The following is a 14,613-nucleotide window of genomic DNA, read 5'->3' as shown; positions in this document are numbered from 1 at the left end:
CATGAAAATAACATTCGCTAGTCTGAATTTTACATACTTTTTAAAAGAAAACAATCATTATCTCTAGATTTTACTAATATTGTATTGTACTAGATTTATTTTGATAAATTGGCTTATTTTGTTGTTTTACGTATGGGAGCTTGTCACTCTTTCTTTCAAACATGGCGTCTGGCGGGAGAGGTGGAACACGCTCCTCGGGCCAAAGCGCGATGGACGCCGAGGAGGAGACCTCTGTCTTCGTGTACGACCGTCGGGAGGGAGACTACCCCGAGAGGAAGATCCAGCTCGGAGGGATCTTCAAGTTCGAGTCGTTCAAGGCCCGAATCCGCGAGGTTTGTTTACGAGTTTGCAAGCCCGCAAAAACAACAGCTCCCCATGTGGAGGTCTTTGTTTTTTCTTTCTGTCGATCAAAACAGTTCAATTAAAAGAAAGGTGCTAATGCATCATTACTATAAAACTTCCATGTCTCAAGTATATTGTAAAGAAAATATGTCAACTACGTCTCGTGTTTTCCTAGCTAGTTTGGAAAACGAAAGTTTGGCCCTGCCCAGAGTTGACCTAGAAATTATACAGTGATTTAAATTATGCTGCATTCAGCATACATTCAGGGCTCCAGACTAACTTTTAGGTCTAGGAGCACTGTGCCCCTAACCCAAAAAAGTTAGGGGCACCAGCAAAAATCTAGGAGCACCACTACAAAAAGTTGGAAGAACAAGAAAAGTCTTGGCCATACCAAGTAATACTCCTATCAATCAATGTTAACAACCTGGAATAAAGTATTTGAATAGATCATAAAATATAAAGCCTACATTGATGGTGCAGAACAACTGGCAATGTGTGGTATATAATCTAGTTAGTTCTTGGGGAAGAATGATATCTGTGTAGAGGGATTTTAGAAAAATTGGGCATAGGTTCCCCGGCTGGCCCCTATCCGGGGGCCACGGTGCCTCAAGTTCAACAAGTTGAAAAATACACAATGGTATTTTCAACTTGGAACAAGGCAAGCAATGATTCACATATCCTTGAATGATAAATAAATAGATAACTCTGTTACTTAGCTATTGGTTTCATGACCAACACAAATTAAGTCCCATTCCATGATTTTAAACTTCACTGCTGGCATTAAGTTCAACCCTAAAAACATTTTTACTGGCATTTTTTTTCACCCCCACCCTCTGTCTACAAACTATCAAAAATGCTTTAATATTCTAACGTTGAAATTCTTGCTCAATAGTATCAAAAATGATCTGTTTGTGCCAGCCCAGTCAAATATCTAGTCCAAATTTCGCGCGTCAGGACCGCGCGGCGCGACCATCCAATCACAGGGCCACCTCCATCGGGAAAAGGAGCGCCGCCTCGCCGGTGTGCATGATATAAACATGTCGATCACATCAAAACGTAGCCCTGTTTCTTGCCGTCATTTTGACACCAAGAACAAGAAAAATTAAGGTGGTAATTTTTATCATCAAAGAGTTCGTTACAATCGAATTTTAATGCTCAAAAAATTAATTTTCCCTTTGTTCCAGGTACCAATTTAAAGCTCGTAATCGGCTCATTCTGCTGCGGTCTAAGACGCAGGCGGAAGTGAAATTGGCCATGTTTTGAATCACGGCCGCGCGCGCTACGCCGCGCCGTTTTCATCGGTAAATTTCTGGCGTTTGAAACATTTTACAAGATAAACAAACACATCACGAGAAAGAGAAAGTTATATTCTTTATTTTCATGGGTGACTTTGCCTGTAGAAACGAATAGTTTTTGTATCGCGGGTGTGGGAAGATGGTAGAAAATTTACCGATCGCCATGCGGTAGTTAGCCGATTTTCGCGGTAGCGTCGTTGGAATACCTACTTGGAACGGACATTTTTTGTACCGCGGGTACGGGTGTGGGAACAAGATGGAAAATTCACCGGCGATTTTCGCGGTAGCTTTTGAATACCTAATGTTTATTTTTCAGCTTACCGCTTAGTTCTGCACCTATTATCTAGGTGCAGGTCTTAATTTTTGATAGTCGCACCGTGCGACCGTGATTTTAAATCTAGTCGCATTCTCAAAAAACTGGTCGCATACATATTGTGTGCGAGTCGCACTCACGAGCGCTGTACATTTGAAAGTGTTGATTTTGTATGTTTACAGGTGTTTGAGCTCAAGAATGATGAAGAATTCGTGGTTGTGACAACCAACAGAGAAGAAATCAAAGATACAAAGACATATGGTAAGTGCCTCATTAAACTTAATTGCTCTTAAATTTATTCACGCCAAAGGGAGTGAACTATTGTTTTTAGCTTACATGTGCTAGTCTGTGATTCCCAAATATACATGATGCAGTGTTACAGACATCCTTTATTTAAAATAAAAAATAAAAAAATTGATTTGGGACTGGAAAGATCACAAAGCAGTATGGGTAAAGGCCATCTCTGATTGCCTTGTTTCTAACTTTTGTTAGAAGATGGGGACACCCTGTATATCTTGAACACTGCAGACCAAGAGCAGCATGGGTGAGGGGGTGAAGTCTGCCATCTCTGATTTCCCACTCTCTTGTCCACAGACAAGCTAATAGAAGATGGGGACACCCTGTATATCCTGAACACTGCGGACCAAGAGCAGCATGGGTGAGGGGGTGAAGTCTGCCATCTCTGATTTCCCACTCTCTTGTCCACAGACAAGCTAATAGAAGATGGGGACACCCTGTATATCCTGAACACTGCGGACCAAGAGCAGCATGGGTGAGGGGGTGAAGTCTGCCATCTCTGATTTCCCACTCTCTTGTTCATAGACAAGCTGATAGAAGATGGGGACACCCTGTATATCCTGAACACTGTGGACCAAGAGCTGGCGGCGCCCACACAGGAGAGGATCGACTACCTGCCTCACTACGACACGCTGGTGAAGAGCGGCATGTACGAGTACTACGCCAGCGAGGGCCAGAACCCACTACGTGAGTACTGTAAATCTTGAAATGTTCATGGTGGTTTTATTATCACGTTTTTCACAAAATAATGACACCAAGAATATGACATGCATTCTACTGTACTGTAGATTTGTTTTAACCACAAACATAACACACAGCAAAATCTCCTTACCCCTCCTACCATGAAATCAAGTCCCTGCAAAAATAAATGATTGCTCAGTGTGAATGATGTAGGTGTCTACTCTCCAAGCATCTATGTTGGGATGAAAGATGCTAATGTTTTCTAAATGCCCGGCCTTTCTCAGATGTTCAGATAAAGAAAAGTCTGGCAGTCAAAAAAACATTACAATCTTTTGACAATTTTAGCCACTGACTTGAAAGTTGGAGACCACAGAATTTCAAATGAAACAAAAAATGTTTGGCTATTTTGAACTCATTAGCTAATCATCAGCTTCCAGAAAAATACTTACCTTATGTCACAGGAAACCTGTACAAAATAGCTGACTATTGATGGTGGGAAGTGTAGGTATCTTTTGTGTCAAATGTGTGTTTGATATGTTTCTGACTTGCCACTCTTTTTCGCCCCACAGCCTATGCCTTTGCTGAGTTGATTGACAATGCTCTGGCAGCAACTGCTGACAACGTGGGAGACAGAAATATTGAACTTCGCATTGTGAGTACTGCTCTAAAACTAGAAATACAGAAATAACACAGTGCAGTCCAGAAAACAGAGACTTATAGCCTAACAGACAGACAGTAGTGAAGGGAAGAAAAAGTAGCAAATATCATTGATATGTCAGATGATCTCAGATCCAGTACATTTGTACTTTGGGCTTTGCATATACAGTTTGATAAACAATGGTATTAATGGGAAATGGCTTTGGATTTCACAATCCTTTGCAGTTGGCAGGTTTTTGCAACAAAGCATATTGCAATTAACTGGTTTCCGCTGCACTTAGGGTTTTCAAAAATTTGATATAAATTCATGATGATTTAACCATATTACTTCTAGGACGCGCTAGCTCTTTACCCCTTACCATGCTGATAAGTGATTACTGTTGTATGAATTATAAAATTTGGTGCAAAGATGGAACTACAGCAGGAAGATAGTCAAGGTACATGTAGCTTAAAAGTAAAATTGGGTAAAGGCTAGCCTCTTATTTGTCTCCTCAGATTCTGGATGACAGGATTGAGGGAGGGAAACACTGCATCTGTGTCCTTGACAACGGGCACGGCATGACCTCTAAGGACCTGAACGACTGGGCCGTCTACCGGCTGTCCAAGTTCAACCGCAAGGACAGGAAGAGAAGCACGTAAGTGGTTGATGTTGACCTTGAAGGATGATGAAATCTTAGTTACAGTAAAGAACATGTATGACATAAGTGTAACAGTGGGGATCAAGCTCCACTAACTGACCAATCTAACGGGTCCGGACCTTTTAGCCTAGTGGTTAGCGCGTTGATTTCCCAAGCCGTGTGGATCGGGATTGGCGCGGGTTCTAATCCCGGGAGAGACATACTCGCCCCTTAGTTACAGTAAAGAATACATGTATGTATGACATAGTGCCTGCTGCTTTTTAGTGGAGCTCTTACCTGAACAGTACTGTTGTCTTTTCAGATAATTGAATGCATGTGTAGATACAAAGTTGATGAATAAAAAGCATACATTACAAACATTTATTGAAAAAATTACAAACATTTTTTATACTGCCTAGTGTTTCTACAAATGAAATTCTAAACACATTGTGCCAAAACACATAGTGCTACAAAGTTTTAGATGGACTCGTATAGAGAGTGGTGAGTAATTGGTGTCTGCAACACAACCAAGAGCTGCTAGATGTCACTTCAAAGTAGAACCAGTCATTATTGCCCTGAGAAAGGTGATAGATGGTCACCAAAACATGAACTTCGTATTAACTCTTATTTGTGTCAAAGAAATCTTTCATCTAGTGATTTGCCAACTTTCGTGTAGCCTTCTTCGCAGTCTTCTTGGAGCACCGGCATATGTCGCCCCTAGCATTAGGGAACCTTAGTCCATGTTAAAAATTGTGGATCAGGGCTCATAACAAATTCCATGCCGTTGCTCCAAGAAGTTTGCAAAGGAGGCTACCTTCTGTGGGACTATAAGGAATAATTGCACGACTATTCATGTACTGTATGCCTCTGATACTTAAGCTCTGTGTAAGTAGGGACCACCATGTATTGAACTGTTAACACACCAAAGGTTCCACTTGCCTTGCAGGGGTGGGGCTGCACAGTCCGCTCCCCAGGTTACCGTGGATACATGCACACGCACCGAGCCGACCGCTGGGGAAAGGTACCCTCACCAGAACCCGCTGGCATAGGGTTTACTGTTCTGTAGAAGCCGATGGGGTTGTCTATCATCTCTTTCCATCTTTCTGTTTTCCTTCCTTCTTTCCTTTATTCTTCTCTTCTTGTGTTGACAATACCCCCTTCCCCCGCTGGAATAGGGTTTACTGTTTTGTAGAAGCGGTTTATCATCATCCCTTTCCTCTTTTTTTGTTGTTTTCACTCTGTGTTTTTTTCCCTTTGTTCTTTTTTCATCATCATCATCATGGTCTTTCTCCTCTGGCAGAATCTTTCTGCATTTCTTTCCTTTGTGATTTCCTCTCTTTGTTTTGTTTGGCTATTTCCTTTACCCTACTTTGTTCTTTCCTTCTTTCCTATTAATGTTAATGTGTTCGTCATATTTGTTCTTTTGTTCTTTTTTTTTCATCAAGTTGTTTTCCATTCTCTCATTCCAAACCTTTTGGTTCAAGCCCCTTGGTTTGTATGTCCTTTACTGTACTTAACAGAGACTTCAAAATGATAATAAACAGCTAATCCTGCCATTGATTATGTGTGTATGTGTTCTTTTTGTTCAATGTTCTGGATCTGCTGTGAAATGCCATTTTGAAAGGACATTATAATTCCTGCAGATGTTTAGATAAATAGTTATTTTGTTCTACATTTCTAGCGAGTTAGGTTTTTGGAGACCACGATCTCTGAACAGTGAAATCTCCTACTTCGGTGTGGGCGGCAAACAGGCAGTGTTCTTCATTGGAACAACAACAAGGGTGAGTTGGATGTCCTTTGTTGTAGTAAATGGTAACAGATTCTCTCTAACCCCTATCATACCAGTGTACTACATGTAGTACCAATGTACATGTGCAGTACCATTTCAGTTTGTTATGGCTAATGCTATATATAGACTTTTTTCAGCTGGTACTTTATTGCAAGCATTGAACATTATTTTTTCTTTGGTTCTTTTTACTTTATAAACATTAAGAAAATATACATACAGTCTAACTTTAGCAGAAAGGAAAAAAAAAATAAAAAAATTAAACGACAATCATTGCTATAGTCAGCTGATAGTAATGTGGGAATCTGTAAGATGTTACCAAAGAAAGATGAATTTTATTTCTTTTTAATCTTTCTTAGATGATCACCAAACCGAAGAACTCCAAGGATGTCCATGAGTTGGTGATCTCACAGGAAGACTTTGAGAAGAAGGAGAAGAACAAGGAAAAGATCTACAGTGGATACATCAGGAATAGAAAGGTGAGATTTCTTTCATTTGTCCAGACCCTTGTTAAGTGGCACATACGGCAGGGAGTTTCCTTGCTGTTTTCGTAGCAGGTATATTTGTACAGGGAGGGGTTGCTAGCTCTTCCCCTCAAACATGTCAGAGGAACCCCCCTGAACTCTGGACCCCCATTTTACATCCCTTCCAAAAGTCGGGTGCAGCCCCAACTGAGATGCTCATCCCAGGATTGAACCTGGGTCTCCCTGTTAGCAACTAATTTGAACCAGGAGCTCAACTGTGAGACTGCTACCAGTTGAGCCACAGGGACATCCCTAGAGCTTTCTTTGCCTGTTCTTAAAAACATGACAACCCCTTGTTTCCATGACAACCCAGCCTGGGGACACCTCCCACATCAGTGCAGAGGAGGACCACATCAGGAAGATAATTACAGAGGAGACGGGGAGGGAGAACTTTACGGCTGTGGTGGTCACCAACGTCAACACTGTTCACCTCAAGTTCCTGAAGGACTACATGAAATACTGGCCCAAACAACTCAGGTTTGTCAGCTAAAGCTTTAGCCTGTGTGTATCTTTGTTCTGGACCAGTTGTGTTTTCACAGTTATTTTATTGCACTGTGACAGGAAGGGAGGCAGAATATGGTGTAACTGGCCATAGCAAAGACACACAGCTAACGAAAAAGTGTCATGCTTTGACTGAGGTCAAACAGAGAGTAGAAAAGAAACCACAGTGCATGGAAGACTGTAGACTTATATTTTCTACAAGTGATGTTAGAAAATGTGCTTCATCTTTGGAGACTTGCAATGTTTTGCTGACTTGCATCTGTATTTCAGTCACATCTACCATTACTACCTCCATGGCCCACAAGGGAATGCTGCTACTGGAGGGGGAAAGAGTTCTCGCTGTGACAGCCCCTCCCAACACATCCACATCCAGGTGGGCTCTTCTATTTGCTGCTGTCACCCCTGCATGGCAGTGGGAAAATCTGATTTTCATGTAGTCAGCAATTATTTCACAAACTCATCCAAGCAGCTAAAGCATTTCTTGATAGCAGCAAGCTTTTTCTAACAGCTGAAATGGTTACAAGTAGGGTCAACATGCAGTTTCTATATCAGATAACAGGGGGCGCTGTTGCTCTAGTAATGATCTCTCCAGTCTTCAGATAACGTCTGAAACGTCTGACCATTTACCAAATTATCCAGTTGCCTGAGTAACTGCCATCTTGCGTATCTTACTACCATGATGTCTACCCTCATTGAAGTAAACTAAAATCTTGTTGAAAAAAGTATCTGCAGTTTTCATATCAGACAACAGGGGGCACTCTGCACTTCAGATAAAACTCATACAGAACATTGTTACAAGCAGAGTTATTATTCATTTGGGTTGGTTCAGACCCTTGTGGTGCCTAGTGGCACTCAGGGCAGCACATTTCCTTGCTATTTCAGTAGCTGGGGTTATTATGCAGTTCATATATCAGACAACAGGGGGAGCTCATACACTAGTCATGATCTGTTTTTAGATAAAACTCATCCAGATGGGTCGGAAGGAGAAGATCGTTGACCTGAGGGAGTTACAGGACGACATGCAGACGCAGTACATCCAGAAATCTGCCGACAGCTTCGAGTTCAAGGCCACCGTGGAGGGGACGGGAATAGTGGAGGGGATCCTACGCTACCACCCGTTCTTGTATGACCGGGAGACTTATCCCGCCGACATGTATGCTCCGCCTGTGGGTACGTATTGCTTCTATTTCTTACTTACTTACTTATACTTACTTACACCAAGAAGGTAAATGCTTTCAGGTCTGTGTGTTTGTGGGTGGGTGGGTCTGGTTGTGTGTCTGTGGACAGCATAACTTGAGAAGCTGAACATGAGGATGGATCTTGATACATATTCAGTTTGTAGGTAGGGGTCAGGAAAACGAAGGGCAAGTTTCGTTATTGGTGGCTTTTTATGGTACTGCAGCTGTAACTTTATGTTTTTGAATCTCATGATCTGGTCCCGATTTCTGACTGATGCCTTGGATCATACATGTATGTTGTTTTTTGGGTTTTTTTCAAAACGGGTGTTTTGAATTTTTTCCACAGTTGAAGAAGATGAGGAAGACTGTGTGTCCACTGATCGCCCTGCCCGAGGAAAGAGACCCATATTCGAGTGCTACTGGAATGGCAGACTCATCCCATACACATTTGTAGATGAGTAAGTAACACATAGTTTTTCCCATTGACACAAGCTAGGGATGGGTACCGGTACCATGTACTGGTGCAAAACCAATATTTCTCTTGACCTGAAACTCTGGACCTGAACCAGACCTGTAACAGAATCTTCTGTATCTGTACCCACTCCTGACACAAGCATTAAGAATTCTGTTTATAGTGCCGATCTCTCCACATAGACCAGATTTTATCAGTCCCATGAGTGGTCTTCTTGGGCAAGTTTGACTTTAAAAAGGTAGGGTAAGGTAAAGGTAGTCCCATAGCCTTTTTGAGGCTGTAGGGGCAGTGGGTTGTTATTCACTGTGTCTAGGGCACGGTATTGGAAGGCAGAGCCCAATCCTCTACTTCCTCCCCGTTTTACCTCCCTAACCTAAGTCAGGCATCCATTTTTACACCTTGGTGGAGTGAGGAAAGTCGTGTAAAGTGACTGTCCCAAGAGCACAACATTGGTGGCACATCGGGATTCGAACCCAGGACCTCTGGGCCAAACACCCTAACCATTATGCCATCACAACATCAGTTTTGTATTCCTACCTTTTCTCCCAGTTTCGAGTGGTGCAGTCCTCCCAAGAAGAGGGGGGTGATTCCTGTTGAATGTTACAACAGGATCTCGGGCTGTCTGTTCACCAACGACAAGTTCCAGGTCTCCACCAACAAGCTGACCTTCATGGACTTAGAGGTCAGGCTCAAGGACAAGAATACCACCTACTCCATGGTCAAACTGGGACAGGTGAGGGGGGATTCACTATTTTTTGGAGAGGAGGAAAGAGGAAGATAAGGGAGGATTCAAACATTGTTTGGGGGGAGATGAATGTAAGGGATGGTTCAAACGTTTGGGGGGAAAGTAAGGGAAAAGGTAAGGGAAATTCAGGTCTCCATTAGTGATACATGTACATCGCTATCCTTCCTGGGGTCCAAAATTAAAATTGGGTGTTGCAAATGAAAATATCTTGATGGGCTCCAAGAAAACTGCTAAGTGCTTTATCAGTAGTGGCATCAGTGCTTTTATTTGTCAAAAGCTGTAGCATTGACATTCTGCAGTTCTTTTGAAAGTTGCCAGGGGTAGCTTATATTTTACCAGGAAAGCTATCATCTTTTCCATGATCTATCACACTTTCTATTATGAAAATGATTCAATTTTTTTTATTGTACCTACCTCAAAATGTAGTTCTGCTAAGGAAAAGTTTTGACATGAAATTTTATTGTATGATCTTTAGGAACAAAGAGCGAAGATTGACCGTCAGTTCTTTGAGTGGTTGAAGGAGTGCCATGAGAAGTATGACAAACAGGTGAAGTTCTGTGGGTTTGGTGGGTCCATCACCAGACCGGAGCTGGCCTCCAAGAAACAGCAGGCTCCTTGGGCCGTCTTCAAGTCTATCGAGTGGGACGGGAAGGTCTTCAAGGAGGGACAACTCGTAAGGATGTTTGAGATTATTTTTCATGTCTTGTGTTGCATTCCTTGAGCCTCCTTTTGAGTGAGCCTCCTTTGGAGCAAACTGTTGTTACATATGCACTAAGAAAGTAGAAGAAACAAACTTTTGTACTTGAACTACTGAAAATCTTGAAATGCTGGCGATGATTTTATTCTTGCAATGACCTCTCACCTGCAAACTAATGATACTGGGAATAGTTACTTATTTATCGGTTTGGCTGTTCAGAACGCACAGCCAGGGCTGCCCAACTAGCACTGGGAATATGCGGTGCTAATGTATTACTTGTGTAGTACAGACATGTTTCAACCAAGAAACTTAAAACACTGCAAGAAAGTCCTTCCCCTTCAATTGTGAAATTAAGTCCTTGAGAAAATAGTTATCTTTATTGCCTAACTACTGTACAACAAGTAAGAATTCGGTACCACCAGTGGACTAGCCCCCTGGCCTGCTGTAGTATTTGTACAAGGTTGTGTGGTCCAAGGGCTACTGAAACGGAGTTAGGCATCGCCCTATGCAGCATGTGACTTTTAAACCTTTTGAACACCAGGTAAGAACACAGCGAACAGTCCCAATCATTTATGGAACAATCCAGAGGTTCCTTCTCCATGGCGACTACGAGGGAGAGGTGTTCGCTACCGGAGGGGAGATGGAGATGAGACAGGTCGGTTGGAAAGATTTCTTAAATACTTTTGAACTTGAACTTGCTTGCTTTATTTTTCAGAAAGATAATTGTAGCTGTATCTATATCTATATAGCCAGTATAACTGCCCTTCAGCATGACATAACGTGCTATATCTGTATCTGTATAGCCGGTATAACCATCCTTTGGCATAACAAACCAGTTGCTATATCATTCTGTATCTGTGTAGCCAGTATAACCGCCCTTATAACTGCAAAACACACCAGCTTATTGGTGTAACGACACCATTGTGTGACTGTAAATACATTTGTAATGAGAATTCTAAGATGAAAATGTTGTCAAATCTAAGATGCAAATCCAATGTTGCTGGATTTTTTTAATGACAGCTTATGACATTTATGACAGCTGTAATAATTGCAACGTTTGTTTCAGGAGCCGTCTTCCTTATACGATGAAGTGAAGGTTCTCCACCTGTCCAAGTTAGACCGCTCCACCACCAAACTACAGGCCAAGAAGTACATTGAAGAAGAAGAAGCAAAGTAAGATTTCTCTGAACTGTTTGAGAAATGAAAAATGATTAAAGTACAGTCAAACCTGTCTATAGCGGTCACTCAAGGGACTGGCCAAAATCGACCGCTATGGACAGGTGGCCGCTCTATAGAAACGGTTGATTGACCACGAGCAATAAGTGGCACATGTTTTCTGTACCCACTGAGAAACATTTATTCACATACATGTACAGTATACAGTCAAACTTGGTCTACCGACCACTTCCACAAGACGACTGCGATCGGCTCAAGATGACTAGTACTGCTGTCGGTTGGTCTCGATTTTTCCACATGCATATAATTTTGTCCCAAGTCGATCCATCGATCCGCCCCCAATCCGGAGCACATGCGACCAAAATGTTGCCGAAGACAACCGTGTCATTTTCAATTGCGCGGCGACATCATTTATCAGCAGAAAATTGCGGATTATCACGGTAAAATCAGCCTGTTTAAACTGACTGTTTGGGTTGGATTCCCGTGACGGGAGAAATTAAAAGATGGCGCCTATGAGATCATAGGGTCATTGGAATAGTCTACTGTAATGTAGGTGCAGCTACAATGTGTGGGGTATGATTTTACTCTACATTGAATAGTACAAAATGTAAACTTATTTCGTCAAAAAAGTTCTTTAAATAAAGAGAACAGATATACAAAGAATGGATGACTTTATAACCTTTTATAGAGGATAAAGGCGTCTGTATTTTTTTAAACAAACTGCTCGCCCATGCTACTACTATTGAAGTAACCCAAGTAAACAAAGCGTCCGGCCTGCTAGGATCGCGCGCAAGAGGCTCTGTTTGTCTTCAAATTTCTGGCGTCTTAGTGGTTTTGGAAATTCAAAACCCACACCAGGAGCAAAATAAAACCATACACAACATTTTCATGGATAACACTGCTATAAAAAAAGTATAATGACGATATTTTTCTACCGAGATTTGAAAGAAGGTTCCCGAATCTTGCCGGGCGACCATGCGCCGTGACCGTTATCGGCAGTGTTTCCAGACCCACGGGACTGAAAACCGTGTGGCCGCGACCGCGTTGGACAGTGACCGCTATAGACGAATTCTTAATGCTTATGTCAATGGGAAAAATTCAAGGGACCGACAAAAAGTGACCACTATGGGCAGGTGGCCGCTATGCAAAGGTGACCGCTAATACAGGTTTGACTGTATAATGTCACCAAAAGCTGACAACAGACCTTCAGAACTTGAATCTATAGCTAATTTCAGAACTCTGAACAAGGAATACAAGATTTTGTTATTTTTTCTGATGCTCAAATGTCAAGAATAAGCTGTATACTAGACGTACCTTTACATACAAATATCTAGGTGCACCCACAGTCAAACGTTGAGTGCACATCTCCAATTTTGAGTGCACATCTCCAATTTTGAGTGCACATGCACCCAGTATTTCAAGCCTTGAAATTTGGCTTTTTATTATTTGGTTGTAGAGTAGATATTTATCATAGATCCAAAGGACCTAAAAATGTTGTCATTCCAAATATTGATATCAGTGGTACTAATTTATAAATACTGTTACAGTAATCTTGAAATAGTAGCAGTATTTTTTAAGTTAAACTTTGCAATTTGTGGTCCACTCTCCATTGCAAACTCATCATACAGGCACTGGTGTCTTTGCTCCATGTCCATTTTGTTGCTATGACTGGTATGAAAGGTGTTGCAGATTGTGTTTTCTCCCTTCCTGGCACACAGGCTCCCAGACAAGGTGGTGGTGAAGTGGCCAGAAGGAGACAATCTTCAGAACAACGACAAGATACCAGCTGGGAGAACTATAGGTGAGGGACAAACCACTAACAATGGAGGAGGGTAGAGGGGGATATATGTAAACATGAAGGAGAAATTTGTACATGTACTAGGAATAAAAAAAACCCCTGCTATTTGAAATTATACTTGATACAATAAATGCAGAGAAATAGAAGGAAAAAAGCATATTAATGAACAATGACAATATACTAGCTGGAAGGACTATAGGGGAGGGACAAACCACTAACAATGGAGGGGGGTAGAGGGGGATATGTCAACATAAAGGAGAAATTTGTACTTTAGGAGTTTAAAGAAAACTGTGATTGATACAATAAATGTAGAGAAATAGAAGAACAATTTTTGAAAATTCACCAACATTGCAAATTTACCCTGAAGATTATACTTGGTTAATCCCTGCAGCTTTTCTATTAAGGTATTCCTACAGTCATCTTCCATGTCCTTGCACAGATTAAACACAAGCAATTTAACATGTGACAACCTAATCTAAGGTTATCCTCTAAAGTTGTTATATAACTGTAACAAGATAGGTAAAACCAAAAAGACCATAATAGTCAGTTGATATGGTAAATGTAGAAAAACGGAAGAAAAAAAGAATCATGACAAAAATGCACCAATATTGCAATTCCCCTGGACGATTTTACTTGCTTAAATCCTATTGGTTTTCTATTAAAGATATTCCCACGGTCATTTTCCATGTCACTGCACAAATTAAACACAAGTGATTTAAGAGGTGACAAGGTAACCTAAGGGTACCCTCTAACTGTATCATTAAGATTTAATCTTAAACCATGTCGACTCGGTAGTCTTTACTTTTCTTATTCAATTATTTATAGTCGGACCAAGTACATACTTGTAGTACATGTACATGTATATGTACCAGCAGAACTACATGTATAACAGCTATTTTTTTTCAAATATTTGAACATTTTTGTTTTGCCGACTGTTTTGGAAGAAACCCATATGTAAGACTAGAGCTTTCAGACCAAAATAATTCCAGAACTTTGGAGTGAGTAAGTATGAGTTTGCAACTTGACGTTGTACATAGTTGACATGGAAGACAGTGTTTTCACTGAAGTTTCTAAATGTAACCACATTAACCAACATTTGCCTTAGGGTATAACAAGCAGCCGATGTCTCGATGACCGTTTGTCACCTTTCTCAGGGCAATTATTTTTTGCCCCGAGGAAGGTAACATACACTCACTGAAATGTCGGCTCTTGATATGTGGTTGTGAATAAAGAACTTTGTTATGCTAACAGTCATTTACTAACGTGATGAAATTATTTGTGAATTTCCCTTAGAGGTTCTAAATTATCATTGATAAATAGAAACCTCTATGAAGTTCAACAGTATATTAGAATATTTTAATGAGTGTTGCATGTAGTTGTAAGTTGAACCATTTTTATGAAAGTAAGTCATATTTTTGTAGAATATTTGTAACTGTATGTAACTTTTGATCAACATTCATTGTTAAAACGGTGCAATTCAGACATTGTTCTGCAAAGCCATTGCTTGTAACATGTCCTTGGGACATGAACAACA

General features: G+C 41.1%; 1 protein-coding gene across 1 annotated transcript in view; it reads left to right on the top strand.

The window, feature by feature from the left end:
- The first annotated feature begins 138 nt into the window (after nucleotides 1–138).
- The window catches only part of LOC136426128 (structural maintenance of chromosomes flexible hinge domain-containing protein 1-like), a 45,513-nt gene continuing 31,038 nt past the window's right edge, over nucleotides 139–14,613 (top strand). The window contains exons 1-17 of the mRNA XM_066415019.1: nucleotides 139–332; nucleotides 2,133–2,211; nucleotides 2,773–2,934; nucleotides 3,498–3,580; nucleotides 4,081–4,220; nucleotides 5,149–5,223; nucleotides 5,884–5,983; nucleotides 6,348–6,467; nucleotides 6,826–6,989; nucleotides 7,284–7,386; nucleotides 7,970–8,183; nucleotides 8,538–8,649; nucleotides 9,213–9,396; nucleotides 9,884–10,081; nucleotides 10,647–10,760; nucleotides 11,172–11,278; nucleotides 13,000–13,082. Of these exons, the coding sequence (XP_066271116.1) occupies nucleotides 162–332; nucleotides 2,133–2,211; nucleotides 2,773–2,934; nucleotides 3,498–3,580; nucleotides 4,081–4,220; nucleotides 5,149–5,223; nucleotides 5,884–5,983; nucleotides 6,348–6,467; nucleotides 6,826–6,989; nucleotides 7,284–7,386; nucleotides 7,970–8,183; nucleotides 8,538–8,649; nucleotides 9,213–9,396; nucleotides 9,884–10,081; nucleotides 10,647–10,760; nucleotides 11,172–11,278; nucleotides 13,000–13,082 (2,209 nt within the window). The 5' untranslated portion in view covers nucleotides 139–161. The remainder of the gene's footprint in view (nucleotides 333–2,132; nucleotides 2,212–2,772; nucleotides 2,935–3,497; nucleotides 3,581–4,080; nucleotides 4,221–5,148; nucleotides 5,224–5,883; nucleotides 5,984–6,347; nucleotides 6,468–6,825; nucleotides 6,990–7,283; nucleotides 7,387–7,969; nucleotides 8,184–8,537; nucleotides 8,650–9,212; nucleotides 9,397–9,883; nucleotides 10,082–10,646; nucleotides 10,761–11,171; nucleotides 11,279–12,999; nucleotides 13,083–14,613) is intronic.

This window comes from Branchiostoma lanceolatum (genome assembly GCF_035083965.1).
Source record: "Branchiostoma lanceolatum isolate klBraLanc5 chromosome 18 unlocalized genomic scaffold, klBraLanc5.hap2 SUPER_18_unloc_1, whole genome shotgun sequence".
Lineage (NCBI taxonomy): Eukaryota > Metazoa > Chordata > Leptocardii > Amphioxiformes > Branchiostomatidae > Branchiostoma > Branchiostoma lanceolatum.
This window is presented reverse-complemented; position numbering and strand designations above follow the sequence as displayed.